The 11,989-nt window shown below is 32.2% G+C and overlaps 3 protein-coding genes across 5 annotated transcripts; 2 read left to right on the forward strand and 1 right to left on the reverse strand.

Annotated features, from left to right (window-relative positions):
• The first annotated feature begins 308 nt into the window (after positions 1–308).
• LOC107948093 (dirigent protein 4) lies at positions 309–994 on the forward strand. Its single transcript, XM_016882562.2, has one exon. The coding sequence runs from the start codon at positions 324–326 to the stop codon at positions 858–860; it is 537 nt and encodes a 178-aa protein (XP_016738051.2). The 5' UTR covers positions 309–323; the 3' UTR covers positions 861–994.
• Positions 995–1,922: 928 nt separating this feature from the next.
• On the forward strand, positions 1,923–5,315 carry LOC107949106 (26S proteasome non-ATPase regulatory subunit 4 homolog). The gene is made up of 10 exons (XM_016883823.2): positions 1,923–2,145; positions 2,293–2,406; positions 2,509–2,614; positions 3,213–3,327; positions 3,415–3,624; positions 3,788–4,079; positions 4,159–4,282; positions 4,643–4,746; positions 4,834–4,902; positions 5,021–5,315. Exons 1-10 carry the CDS (start codon positions 2,134–2,136, stop codon positions 5,066–5,068), a joined length of 1,194 nt encoding a protein of 397 aa, XP_016739312.2. The 5' UTR covers positions 1,923–2,133; the 3' UTR covers positions 5,069–5,315.
• Positions 5,316–5,969: 654 nt separating this feature from the next.
• LOC107949108 (pre-mRNA-splicing factor syf2) lies at positions 5,970–9,658 on the reverse strand. 3 transcript variants are annotated; one of them, XM_016883825.2, is made up of 7 exons: positions 9,436–9,645; positions 9,013–9,156; positions 8,420–8,616; positions 8,088–8,328; positions 7,710–7,846; positions 7,393–7,621; positions 5,970–6,145 (listed from the first exon to the last, which is right to left on the reverse strand). In XM_016883825.2, the coding sequence occupies exons 2-6, from the start codon at positions 9,134–9,136 to the stop codon at positions 7,394–7,396; spliced, it is 927 nt and encodes a 308-aa protein (XP_016739314.1). In that variant the 5' UTR covers positions 9,137–9,156; positions 9,436–9,645; the 3' UTR covers positions 5,970–6,145; position 7,393. The 3 variants fall into 3 exon arrangements, with proteins under 3 accessions (XP_016739314.1, XP_016739313.1, XP_016739315.1); XM_016883824.2 differs by lacking the exon at positions 5,970–6,145 and adding an exon at positions 6,734–7,026 and having other exon boundaries at positions 9,436–9,658; XM_016883826.2 differs by lacking the exon at positions 5,970–6,145 and having other exon boundaries at positions 7,178–7,621; positions 9,013–9,168; positions 9,436–9,643.
• Positions 9,659–11,989: the final 2,331 nt, after the last annotated feature.

The following is an 11,989-nucleotide window of genomic DNA, read 5'->3' on the forward strand; positions in this document are numbered from 1 at the left end:
TTATTAAATTAGATATATATAAAAATTAAATTTTGTATTTATTCTAAATAAATAGGTTAAATAATAATTAAAATTATTAAAGCTATATTCATGTTAAAAATAATTTATACTAAATAATATTTAAATTGTTTTTATGTTAAAAAATAATTTATTGATAAATAATTACAAAATTTTATTATTTATTTTTTATTATTCACACTCGGTGGTTGGTGGTAAATGAAAGATTTTTTTTTTATATAAAAAAATCTTAATTAGCTGTTTAATTCATAATTGTATATATGAATACGAAGTCAATGAAATGAGATGCATAACAAACAGAAACAATGGAGAGAACTTTGATCTTGTGTTTGATCCTTCTCCTTTGCTTCCCCATGGCTTATGGCGGATACTACTCGAAAACCGAATCACGCGTTTCCAACTTGAGAAAAGCTACCAATCTCCGATTCTTTTTTCACGGCATCCTCGGTGGCGAGAATACTACGGCGGTCACCGTGGCCCGTGCTAACTCTTCTTCGCTAGGGCCATCTAACAGCATAGTTGTCGACCATGCTCCACTAACCGTTGGTCCCGAACCAACATCGAAGACCATCGGGAATGCTCAAGGACTCGAGGTATTCGCGGGTCGAGATACAACCACCGTGGTGGTGTACTTGGACTTCGGGTTTACTGAAGGAGAATTGAACGGCAGCTCTATTAGCGTGTTTTCGAGGAATCCGGCGACGGAGACACAACGTGAGCTTGCGGTGATCGGAGGGAGAGGGAAGTTCAAGTTAGCTGAAGGGTATGCATTGCTTAAGACTACCTTTATAAGTAATACCAGTTTGGTTGTTGAATATAATGTAACTGTGATTCATTACTAAGATTGGCATTTGAGAGTTGATGTATAGGACATAAGAGTTGAGTCACAAACATGTTGTTACTCGATTTTGCCCGATCTATAAACACCACTAATTGTATACGTACAAAATTTTTATAATGTTTATTGATATTTAAATATGGTCAAAATTGATTCGATAACTTATTTTACTTTTTTTTAATAATGAAATTGTTTATTTGATTAATGGATTTAATTTGACTTGAATTGAGCGGGGCTATAAATGAATCAGGCTTAAAGGAGTAAGTATCTCTTCATGTTCATTTATTTATTTTTTCAAGTTTGTTTGTGTTGGTTGATGTTTGTTTATAATTTCAAAAATTATGTATGCTCATGTTCATTCGTTTAAATTAAGTTAAATTGTTCGTGGAACATTAAACGAACATGATCATTTAATAACAAATTAACACGTAAATAATTATTATTATATAATAATTTAATAACAAATAACGTTAAATGAGATTTAAATGATTTATTAAACACACTTTAAATGAACATAAATTAATCAAATATGCCTTGTTTATACCTGGTTCATTTAGTAAATTTTATTTAGATGAAATTCTATTATTAGTCTTGTACTATACATAAATTGTGAATTTAATCCATATATAAAATTTGAAAGTCCAATCTTGGCTCAAATAGTAATCGTTAAATCCGTTAATTAATATGACTTGACATTTTTGCGAGTATTACGTGAAAATAACAACATGACATAGCATTATACATTATAAAAGATCTTAGAGATACCATAATCTAACAAAGATAATAGTTATTATTTAATAATTAAGACTGAAATTTTAAATTTTGAAAAGTATAATGATTAGAAATACGAAATTAGAACCAACAAATGTTGGGTGTAATGGTAAAGCACATCGTATCCCTAAGGAGGGACACATGTTTAAACCTTGGAAACGACATTATTAGGGGAAAGTCACGAACACTGAACATAGACCGTAAAACAAATAAGAAGAATACCAAAAAAAAAATCATAATTAGAATCTTGGGACTAAATTCAAAACTAATATATTACAGGCACTATTTGCTGAAGTTAACCTGTTTAAGTAATATTTGATGACCCGAACCTAATCGACAAAAGCGAAAAGCTTTAGGGATTGGAATGTAAATATATATTATATATATGCATTTAAAAGGGAGCAGTTAAGCAAATCAACAAAGACATCGGTGTATTATATTTTCTACTGCTTTTCTTCTCTTCCAAGCCTACTTTCTCTTCTGTGTCTTTCGTCGCTTTTGCAGTCATGGTTCTCGAGGTAAGCTATTCAATTGGATTCCTCTTTTGATTTACTTCTTCTAAATCATCAATTTTTTTAGTATTTTCTTCTTCTTTTTTCGTTACTCAAATTAGGGTTTTGTTGATTTTTCTTTTTTGGTTTTCAATTTTCAAATCGGTCAATTAGGCTACTATGATATGCATTGATAACTCAGAATGGATGCGAAACGGCGATTATTCTCCGTCTCGATTTCAAGCCCAAGCTGATGCTGTTAGTCTTATCTGTGGAGCTAAAACCCAGGTAAAATGATTGCCTTTTAATGGAATGTAAAATTACGCTAGGTTTTCCTTGCTTTTCTAATGAGGATTGGGAATTTGATTTCGTTTAATGAATTAATGGCAGTCTAATCCGGAGAATACGGTGGGGATATTGACTATGGCGGGCAAAGGAGTACGTGTATTGGCTACTCCTACTAGTGATCTTGGAAAAATCTTGTCTTGCATGCACGGTACTGTTAATTCACTTATTTTTTTCAGTCATGTTTGGAGGTTAAGTTTATCTAAGCTAGGAGTACGTGTATTGCTTTACCATTGCACTCCTAGAGAGAGAACTTGGGTTCGAACTTACAACCTTAGAGACGAACTCAAAAGGATTAGTCTTTATGAATATAACGGACATGGAGGATACTTTGGTTTCTTCGAATAAGAAAAATTGACGTATATATTGAAGGAAAAACAACATTAATAGTTTTAGGGCTTGTTATTTGGATCATACGAGTATTTTACTTTACTTAACTTTAGCAAATCTGTACCATGACCTATGTAAAGCATGCAGTTCTGTGAGAAATCCATGTTTGATAACCTCTGTGAAAGCCGAGCATCTTTTTTGTTAGAGTTTAGAAATGGAGAACTTGTCATTGCTGTTGGGTTTCAGGAGTTATATTTAGTGTAGCTTGCCATTTTTATGCAAAAGTAGCATGTAATTAATGAGTAATCTATGATATTTTGTTTACATTTTTCTGAATTAAAGGTCATCTTCCTTCCACTCTATTAGTTATGCCATCATTGTTCCCTTCTTATTCTCTATGTACGTTTCAATGCATACAGGTCTTGAAATGGGGGGTGAGATGAACCTAGCAGCTGGAATTCAGATTGCTCAGTTGGCTCTAAAGCACCGCCAAAACAAAAATCAGCAGCAAAGGATTATAGTTTTTGCTGGAAGGTATGTTATATTGGCTGTTGATTTGCTCGTTTACTTCAATTCGAAAATAACGGTTTTCTTTTCTTTTCCTGTATGCTTTGTGCTCAGTCCTATTAAGCATGAAAAAAAGGCATTGGAGATGATTGGGAAGAAGCTGAAAAAGAATAGCGTAGCTCTTGATATTGTCAATTTTGGTGAGGACGAAGATGGAAAGCCAGAAAAATTGGAGGCTCTTCTCGCATCTGTTAATAATAATGATACTAGTCACATAGTTCATGTTCCTGCTGGTCAAAATGCACTTTCAGATGTCCTTATCAGGTTTTTGCTTAGTTCCTTCTGATTCTTAGTTTTCCTTATATACACACATACAGATATATAAATTCTCACACGTGAATATGAAGCTATCACCTCATGTCTCTTGGCTTATATTGCTTACCAAATAGTGATTGTGTGAATGATATTTTTTTTATTTTTATGTCAGCACGCCTGTGTTCACCGGGGATGGGGAAGGAGGAAGCGGCTTTGCTGCTGCTGCTGCTGCAGCTGCAGCGGGTGGGGTTTCTGACTTTGATTTTGGCGTGGATCCAAACATAGATCCTGAGCTGGCTCTTGCTCTAAGGGTTTCCATGGAAGAGGAGAGGGCAAGGCAAGAAGCTGCTGCCAAGAGAGCTGCTGAGGAAGCCACTAGACAAGAAAAAGGAGAGGAAGCACAACCACAGTCCGATTCTCAGAATGCAACAATGAATGCTACTGAAAAAGCTTCTGACCCAATGGTTGGCATTACTATCTGTTAACATTGGATAATACAACTGAAGCCTTAAATCGGGTTTTGGCTAACTGATGTTATTGCAGGATGAGGATGATGCTTTGCTAAAGCAGGCCCTTGCATTGTCGATGAATATCCCCGGATCTGATTCTTCTGCAGGTGATGCTCAAATGTCTGAGGCAACTAATGACGACCAGGAATTCGCCTTGGGTATGTCCTATTTCATCAGTTGTTTTAACGTAGTAGGGTGTATACTGCACATCAAGCTGAAAAATGATACTAGGTTTACTAAATGTGAAAAATGGTCCATGTGGGTGCAGCGACCAAATCCTACCAATTGAACCTCAACCTCACTTAAGACTAAATGATACTAGGTTTAGTTCGTACACATGGCACAATTGTTTCTCTATAATGTAAGGGTAATAGTTATTTATGCCTTTTTGATATGTAGATATCTTAATCTATATAATTGAGTGTTGCATTGTATTTTTTTACTGGCTTAAGATGCTAGACTCCAATGCATCTATATCATCCACTTCTAAGCTAAATTCCGAACTTGCTTCCATGCAGCACTTCAGATGTCCATGCAGGATGGATCAAAAGATTCGTCAGCTCAATCAGATGTCAGCAAGGTGTTGGGGGATCAGTATTTTATGTCATCCATTCTTTCATCGGTAAGTCCAATCGAATTTGCTTTTCTAAACCCATAATTGGTTTCTCCCTTCTGGTGCCTACATTCTGATCTGTTATGGCTTTTACAGCTTCCGGGAGTTGACCCGAACGATCCAAAAGTAAAAGATTTGCTAGCATCTTTGCCCAGCCAATCTGAGGTTTGTTTCATTGAACTTACCATAACCTAAACACTCAATGTCCTGTTTGCATACGACGATTTAGATTGGTAGTCTAGCAGTTAACTGATCGGTTATCGTAATTTTCACTTGCTACCAGCCGCAAGAAAAGAAAGAAGAAGATGAACAACCCAAAGATGACAAGTGAAGATCTACATTCCTTCTAACAATCGATGTGTGAGCCGATTTCTAGCCGAGTTAAGTTCTTTTTTCTCCAGAGACTTGAGAAATGTGTCAAAACTGTGCTGAATTGTGGGCTCGGTAGAAACATTTTCGTTTTTCGATTTGAATGTACGAGATTAGGACGATATCATTCCGTGTCTGAACTTTTATTTGCATAGGAAAAGCAGGATTTGTTGGTGTTTGATGATATAGAGTATTTCCAGTTTCCCCTTTCTGATGTGCCTATTTAATTTTCATGAATATTAATTGATTAAAAAGATACGAAAATAGGACTATAATTGAATCCAAAATGGAGTTTAATTGGGTGTATATAATTATTTGTAAAATTTTATATTCAATAGATTGTTTTTAAAGTCGATATTTAACAATTTGAAAGTAGAATAAGTATTAAAAGCAAATGAATGATTTTGAAGGACTGAGTTGGAGAAGGTATTCATTTGATGGATGATCCGAAAATTGGTACGGATGGCTTGAACTGAATTTTTAAAATTTTTTAAATATTTTTTATGAAATTTTTAATTAATTATTTAATTAAATTGAACAAATTCATCACTCTTTGGATCAATTAACCAATTTAATCATTAGTCTAGTTTAAAAATCTTGCTTTAAACATCGAGATCAATACAACCTCAATTTTGAGGATGTGTTTGGATAGGGGAATTGTAGGGGAAATTTCATTTGTGTAGTTATGTTTTGAATATTTTTAAAGTGGATTTGTTTGTTTGGGTAAAAATTTTGATGAATTTCAAAATTCATGACTGATGTTTTAAAACATATACATGTTGAATTTATTATTATTATTTATTTTTAATATAATTATTTTTTTTATAATTATTCTTTATTCATAAAAATCTAATAATCTAATGTTAGCATTTTTAAAATCTCCAAATTTTTAAAAAACTTCATCCCATTTGAGAGTGCTTACATGAAGGTAGTGTGAGAGGAATTTAATTTGTATAAAATATTTTTAAAATTCTAAAAATAAATTTACCTAGTTGGGTAGATATATTAAAGCACCTAAATGCGGCATCCCTCTCTCGACCTAGACAATGAATTCAAATGCCAAATGTCACATTCCGAGAACAACTCAGACTATTATAGCTTATTCCATTGAAATTAATCTAGCAAGTGGCATAAATATACAATTTTATGTGATGCAAGTAAAATACACATGTTCTAAGTCCAATGGACCCACATACAATGATGACCAAATTTTAAATTTGACCTATAGCACGAAAACATTAGTGTAAGGATGTTAAAAATAGACCGCAAACTAATCCGCTACAAATGGGTAGATTTTTTCCTTTGAATGTTGAATATGAATATAAGACAAGACATGATTGATTATTTCCTAGACAGAACGATTATAATAATTATTTACTCCACATCATCCCGCCTCACTATATAAAATTATTATTTTATTTTTGTATATATAATTATTAAAAAAAAGAATGTAATACTATATGATTTTACCATTTTATTAGTATTTGTATATATAATTACTAAGAGAATAAAAATATAATAATATATTATAGGAAAAAAAGTGTGCTTTATGTTTAAATATTTATTTACATTTAAAAAAATTGATAATATTAAAAATAAAAGAAAAATTAAATTTAAGTGGATTGAGTTGAGACAAGATGGATACATCCAACATTCATAAAAATGGTAATAATTTTTAATATTATACATCTATAGTAGAACAAGGCAGGTAGTGATATAGATCGTCAACATTGTACCAAAGATACTTTTAGAGTATATCGAATCAGTATAACTATCCTTCTTCTGACACAGCAATGCAATTTCAAACAGTATATCAATGTGAAGTGCTAGATAATTTCTTTTTTCTTCTTGGTTGTCGATGTATAACCAAGTATCATGCAATAGAAAATTGCTCGAATTCCTGGAGGTACTGGCTTGGGCCTAGAAATAGAAGATAAGGTAACAATGGTGAATTTAACATCTTTTTCCGACCCACTCTATTTTCATCCCTAATCTGGAGTGACCAAGCCTATCTATATCAATATATATATTTCAATATGCTAGCAATATTCTAGATCAAAATAATAGGATATTTGACCAACTCTGAATTTTACATAAAAGACCAGAAGTAAATATTTTACATACAAAACAAAATCAAGCATCAAATTGAGTATCATCAAATTAAAACCAGAAAGCTAAGTAGAGAATCTCAGAAAATAAAATGCATAGCCATAACTTTAAATAAGCACTCGATGCAGTGCTCGTTCAACAACAACAAAAGAACATTTGCAATGAGTAAAAGTATACCTTAATCAGGCAATGCGGTTCCTCGTTCAAGATTATTTTTGATTTCCAATGTGTATTTCCCAAAGGCCCGTTCGATCTTCTTATTGAAATGCTCGTTACGGTCATTGATCGAATCGATATCCTTCTCTTCGTGAAATTTCCTCCTCCTACTAAATGACTTGCGTTTTTCTTCCCGGTCCTTAAGTTCCTTTACCATCTTATCAATCTTATCCTCTGAAACCTTAGGTGCCTACACGAAAACATAAGAAACTCATATTGAATACTTCACAATCACATTGGTGAGATAATGGTGAGAAAGAAATCAAGCAAAACCATACCTTCCCATATTGGAGGCTTGAAGCTTCACGGAAGAACTCTGGGTCAGATTCTTTCAATTTGTTATATTCTTCTAAGTCAATGTCGATGTTCTTTGTCCGTTTTTTGTATGCATTGTACAATGTCTTCTGATTGAATACTAAAAAAAACACAAAATTAGCCTCGTTGATGTATTAAAGTGTTCTCGATTTTCGCTATTTGTCCTTGTTCTACTGAAAGAGAGAAAATGCAAAAGCATCAAGCAAACCACGCCTATGAGTGTTTCTATATTAGACATCCTATGGGGGCTATTACATTAGGAGTTCAATATATGCATGCGTAAATAGATGGTAAGAAATGGAAGTCTGGAAAAGCAAAACAAGTAACAGATGGAAACATACCGTCCCAACCGAACGGGGCAGGATCTTTTTCCCATTTCTTATATTTTGCCTCGGCTGCCTCTTGAGTATCGAGCATATACGCTTTTTGCAAATCCAACCCATTTGCATCCAAAAGTTTCCCAATCTTTTTCTTCCTTTCCTCGAGCCATTTTTGCTTAGAAATTCCTCTAGATTCAGGTGGAGCTTCCATTCGTTTCTTTTCAGCCACCATAGCCGTTTGATTAGCTTTTCTTGCTTCGTTCTGAGAATCACATAATCATCATCGATAATTTGTTCTTACTTATAATGAAATTAAACATAAAAGATAAAACGGAAATGGTAAGCAAACTAACCATCTTTAGTCTCAACTCGAATAATTTTTTCTGTCTACCGGTAAGTTTTGTAATGTCTCCTTCAATGTTCTCCTCAGCTAGCTGGTTGTTATTGTCATCATCGGAAATTTGTTCTGGTTCTGGTGCTCCACTTTGTACATCTTGTAATTGGTAAGCAACACATCTAACAGGTTGATCATGCTCACGTTGCACAGTTTCTGCCACGAAAAAGAAAAAGAGCTGCCAAGTTACTAAAACATTGAAGACAGCGTACATAAACAAAAGGTAAAAGTATCATGAAGGCCCCTAGGCAAATTAGTCCAACATTATATCAAAGAGTAAACTGATCCTTTATATGTCAAAAATTTCATCGTTAAAAACTGATCTCTATTCAACAACATAAATTGCATGTGGCACCCTAGCTAGTTGATCAGCCATGCCAGTTTTTAACGGTATGAAGGGATGAAATATTTAACATAAAAAAACAGTTTGCTCTTTGATATGATGTACAAGAACTAATTTACCCAATCTCACTCCTAATACAAAACCTCCATAATACTTTTACCACAAACAAAACCATTAATGGTAGAAGTACAAGAACAGCATTAAAACACCTGGTTTTTCTTGATCCTTTTTTGCCTTGGCTTCAACAATCTTTCTAAAGCAATATTCAACACATTCATGGTACGGATTCGACGCGTTGATACAATCCGGGTGAACTCGGCGGTCTTCTTCCATTTATTTTGGTTAGCCTTTACCTGAAAAATAAACTTAAAACAATTAAAGCTTAAGCGTATGCTTCAACTAATTTTATTTGTAATTAAAAGAAAATTAACCCTGGGATTCCAAATAGTGGCGGCGTAAAGGTGCGCGGCTGATACTTCACGGTGGCAGTGGCACCGTCCACCACCGATAAACACCTCAGTGTGAACAAATTTCACACTAATAGCAGTGGATTGTGGAAGCACACAACAGTGTAACTCGGGGTTCAAGTAGCAATCAATCTTCAAGTTAAGTTTAGGGCTTCAAAAAATTACCTTATTTAACTTCTTGGTCTATTGGAGACTTTAAGGTAAGAGAGGGCTTGGGTCATGCACTGTAGAAGGAGGAGAATTGAGCTGACTGGAGGGACAAAAGGACGAGGCCGGGACAGAGCGGTCGTCAGAGGCTTGTTTGGCGGCACCGCCGGCAGATCTGTAAAGAGAGATGAGATAATGGTGGGTCGGGAATTTTCAAAAGAAATTTTAGAGAAAAAAAGAACTTTTGATATATAATTTTATGGGTAAACCATTACAAAACTTTCAATTTCGTCCCTTCTATTTTGGTATAATAACATATTTAGTCCTTAACAATTATACATTCTATTAAATTAACCTTAATTCTAGATAATCCAATGCAAATTAAATTTTAAAATTTTGATTAGATTTGTAGAGAATTGAGATAATAATCCTTTTGAATGTAATTTATACAGAGGATGATATGATTTTGATACGATTTCCCGAGCTTAGATGATCAGAAAATAGCTTAATGTGAAGAATCATCTTGAAATGGTTCAAAAGGTAGAAACATTAATCCGAAACACTTGAATTCTTTAAGGAACATAACTATATTAAAACCATGACCCACTTTCCTGTGAGATATTTCATTTTGCGCTTAGACCCCTCGTTTTAGGTCAATCTTGATGTCGTTGAATTACATCATAACATGATATGACCGTACTCACGTTATATTTTTACTTACGAATCTTAGTGTACTGTGCTTAAGAGCGAAGCTTGTTAAGTCCTCAATAGTGAAATTGTGAGGTTTGTTGCATTAGTCTTTACCTTTGGAAGAATGGAAAAGACAATGTTTTTAATACGCACCAAGTTCTTTAAGATGTGTTTAAGAACTAGACTGATAGAAATTATATTCTTAACACTCGTTGTATGGTTTATGTTTAAAGTTTGTAGTTGGTTTTTTCGACAATATCATGTAAAAATTCTAACTTATATTATTTCTTTAGGAGTGTGATGTACTTTAACACTATATCCAGCATTTGTTAGTAAACTTACTAAAGATTTTAATTACTTTTATATTAATTACTTTATATATTTAGTTTAATTAAATTTAAATAAATTAATAAAACTACATACTTTAATGAATTTTAAATTTCAATAAATAAATTAAAACTGTATATATATTTTAATTTTAACATAAATTAGTAACATTTAATTTTTTTTAATATTTATAAATTAAAAATTAAAAATGTTGAAGTGTTAGGATTTAGTTTACTGAAAAGTTCAAGGGTAAACTACATTAATAGTCTTCCAACTATTAGTAAATTTATTTTTTTAAAACTCAACTATTGAATTTTGTCTTTTATAATCACCAATCAGCTACTAATGACAGCTTTTAAAATTGGCAAAATAACAATTTTAACCCTCAACAATTATAAATTATGTTAGATTATTCTTGATTATAGAAAAAAAAATTAATCATCAACATTTACACGTTCTGTAATTTGACTATTTTCTTTTGTAATTTTTATTTTCTTTGTAACATTGAAGGTTAATTTTAAAAGAATGAGAAAATACAAAAATTATTATCTTGTATTTTTGGGTATTTCTAATTTATTTTGTTTATTTGATAATTTTTGGAACTTTTTAGTTGAAACAGTTACAAATAAAAGTAAAACTGCAAAAATATATATAATTACACAAAGGGTTGGATTTTTTAAAATTAAGACTAAATTGACATAATGTATAAATATTGAGAGTTAAAATTACTATTATGCCAATTTTAGAAGCCACCATTGTTAGCTCGCCTGTGATAAAAAAAACTAAGGGCCAGATTTTGAGCTTTATTGGATCAACGGAAAATTGCAATATTTTAATAAGGGGTTAAATCACTTTTTGGGTCTGAACTTGATAACTTTTCTAATATTAAGACATGAACTTTTTTTTTATTTAAGTTAGGCCTGAATTAGGCAAGTGCTCTCATATTAGAGTTTGGATTTTTTTTGTCCAAGTTAATCCTTGAAGCCCTTAGAGTTTAAATCCAAATGTGGAATCAATTACCAAGTTCAAGGATTAACTTGAACAAAAAAAAGTTCAAGCCCCAATATGGAAACACTTGTTTAAATCCCAATGTAGAAACAATTGTCAAGTTTAAAGCCTAATTTAGACAAAAAAAAATCAGATCTCTTTATTTAAAATTTAATTTTATATATCATGTATCTAAAGTTGAATTATATTTTATCTCTTCTAAAAAAAAAAACAGATTGACCCCAATACATTATACATTACATGAAAGAGTGAGTTAACTTTCTTAGAAAAAATTTTATTCATTGTTACGATTAAAAAATAATATTAAGCATTAATACAATGTACACTTGACATGTTACGTGTCACTATTTGATTATTTTCTTAATTATATTAGTCTATAATAATAATAATAAATGAATTTTTTAATTTAAAAAAATCAATATACTCTTAGATAATTTACTCTTTGATCCTTTTTGCAATATTAATTTTAAAAAAATCAATCTACTCTTAGATAGTTTACTCTTTGATCCTTTTTGTAATCTAACACCTAGTAAGAATGTTCAAATTT

This window comes from Gossypium hirsutum, chromosome A04 (genome assembly GCF_007990345.1).
Source record: "Gossypium hirsutum isolate 1008001.06 chromosome A04, Gossypium_hirsutum_v2.1, whole genome shotgun sequence".
In the NCBI taxonomy this organism is placed as follows: Eukaryota; Viridiplantae; Streptophyta; class Magnoliopsida; order Malvales; family Malvaceae; genus Gossypium; species Gossypium hirsutum.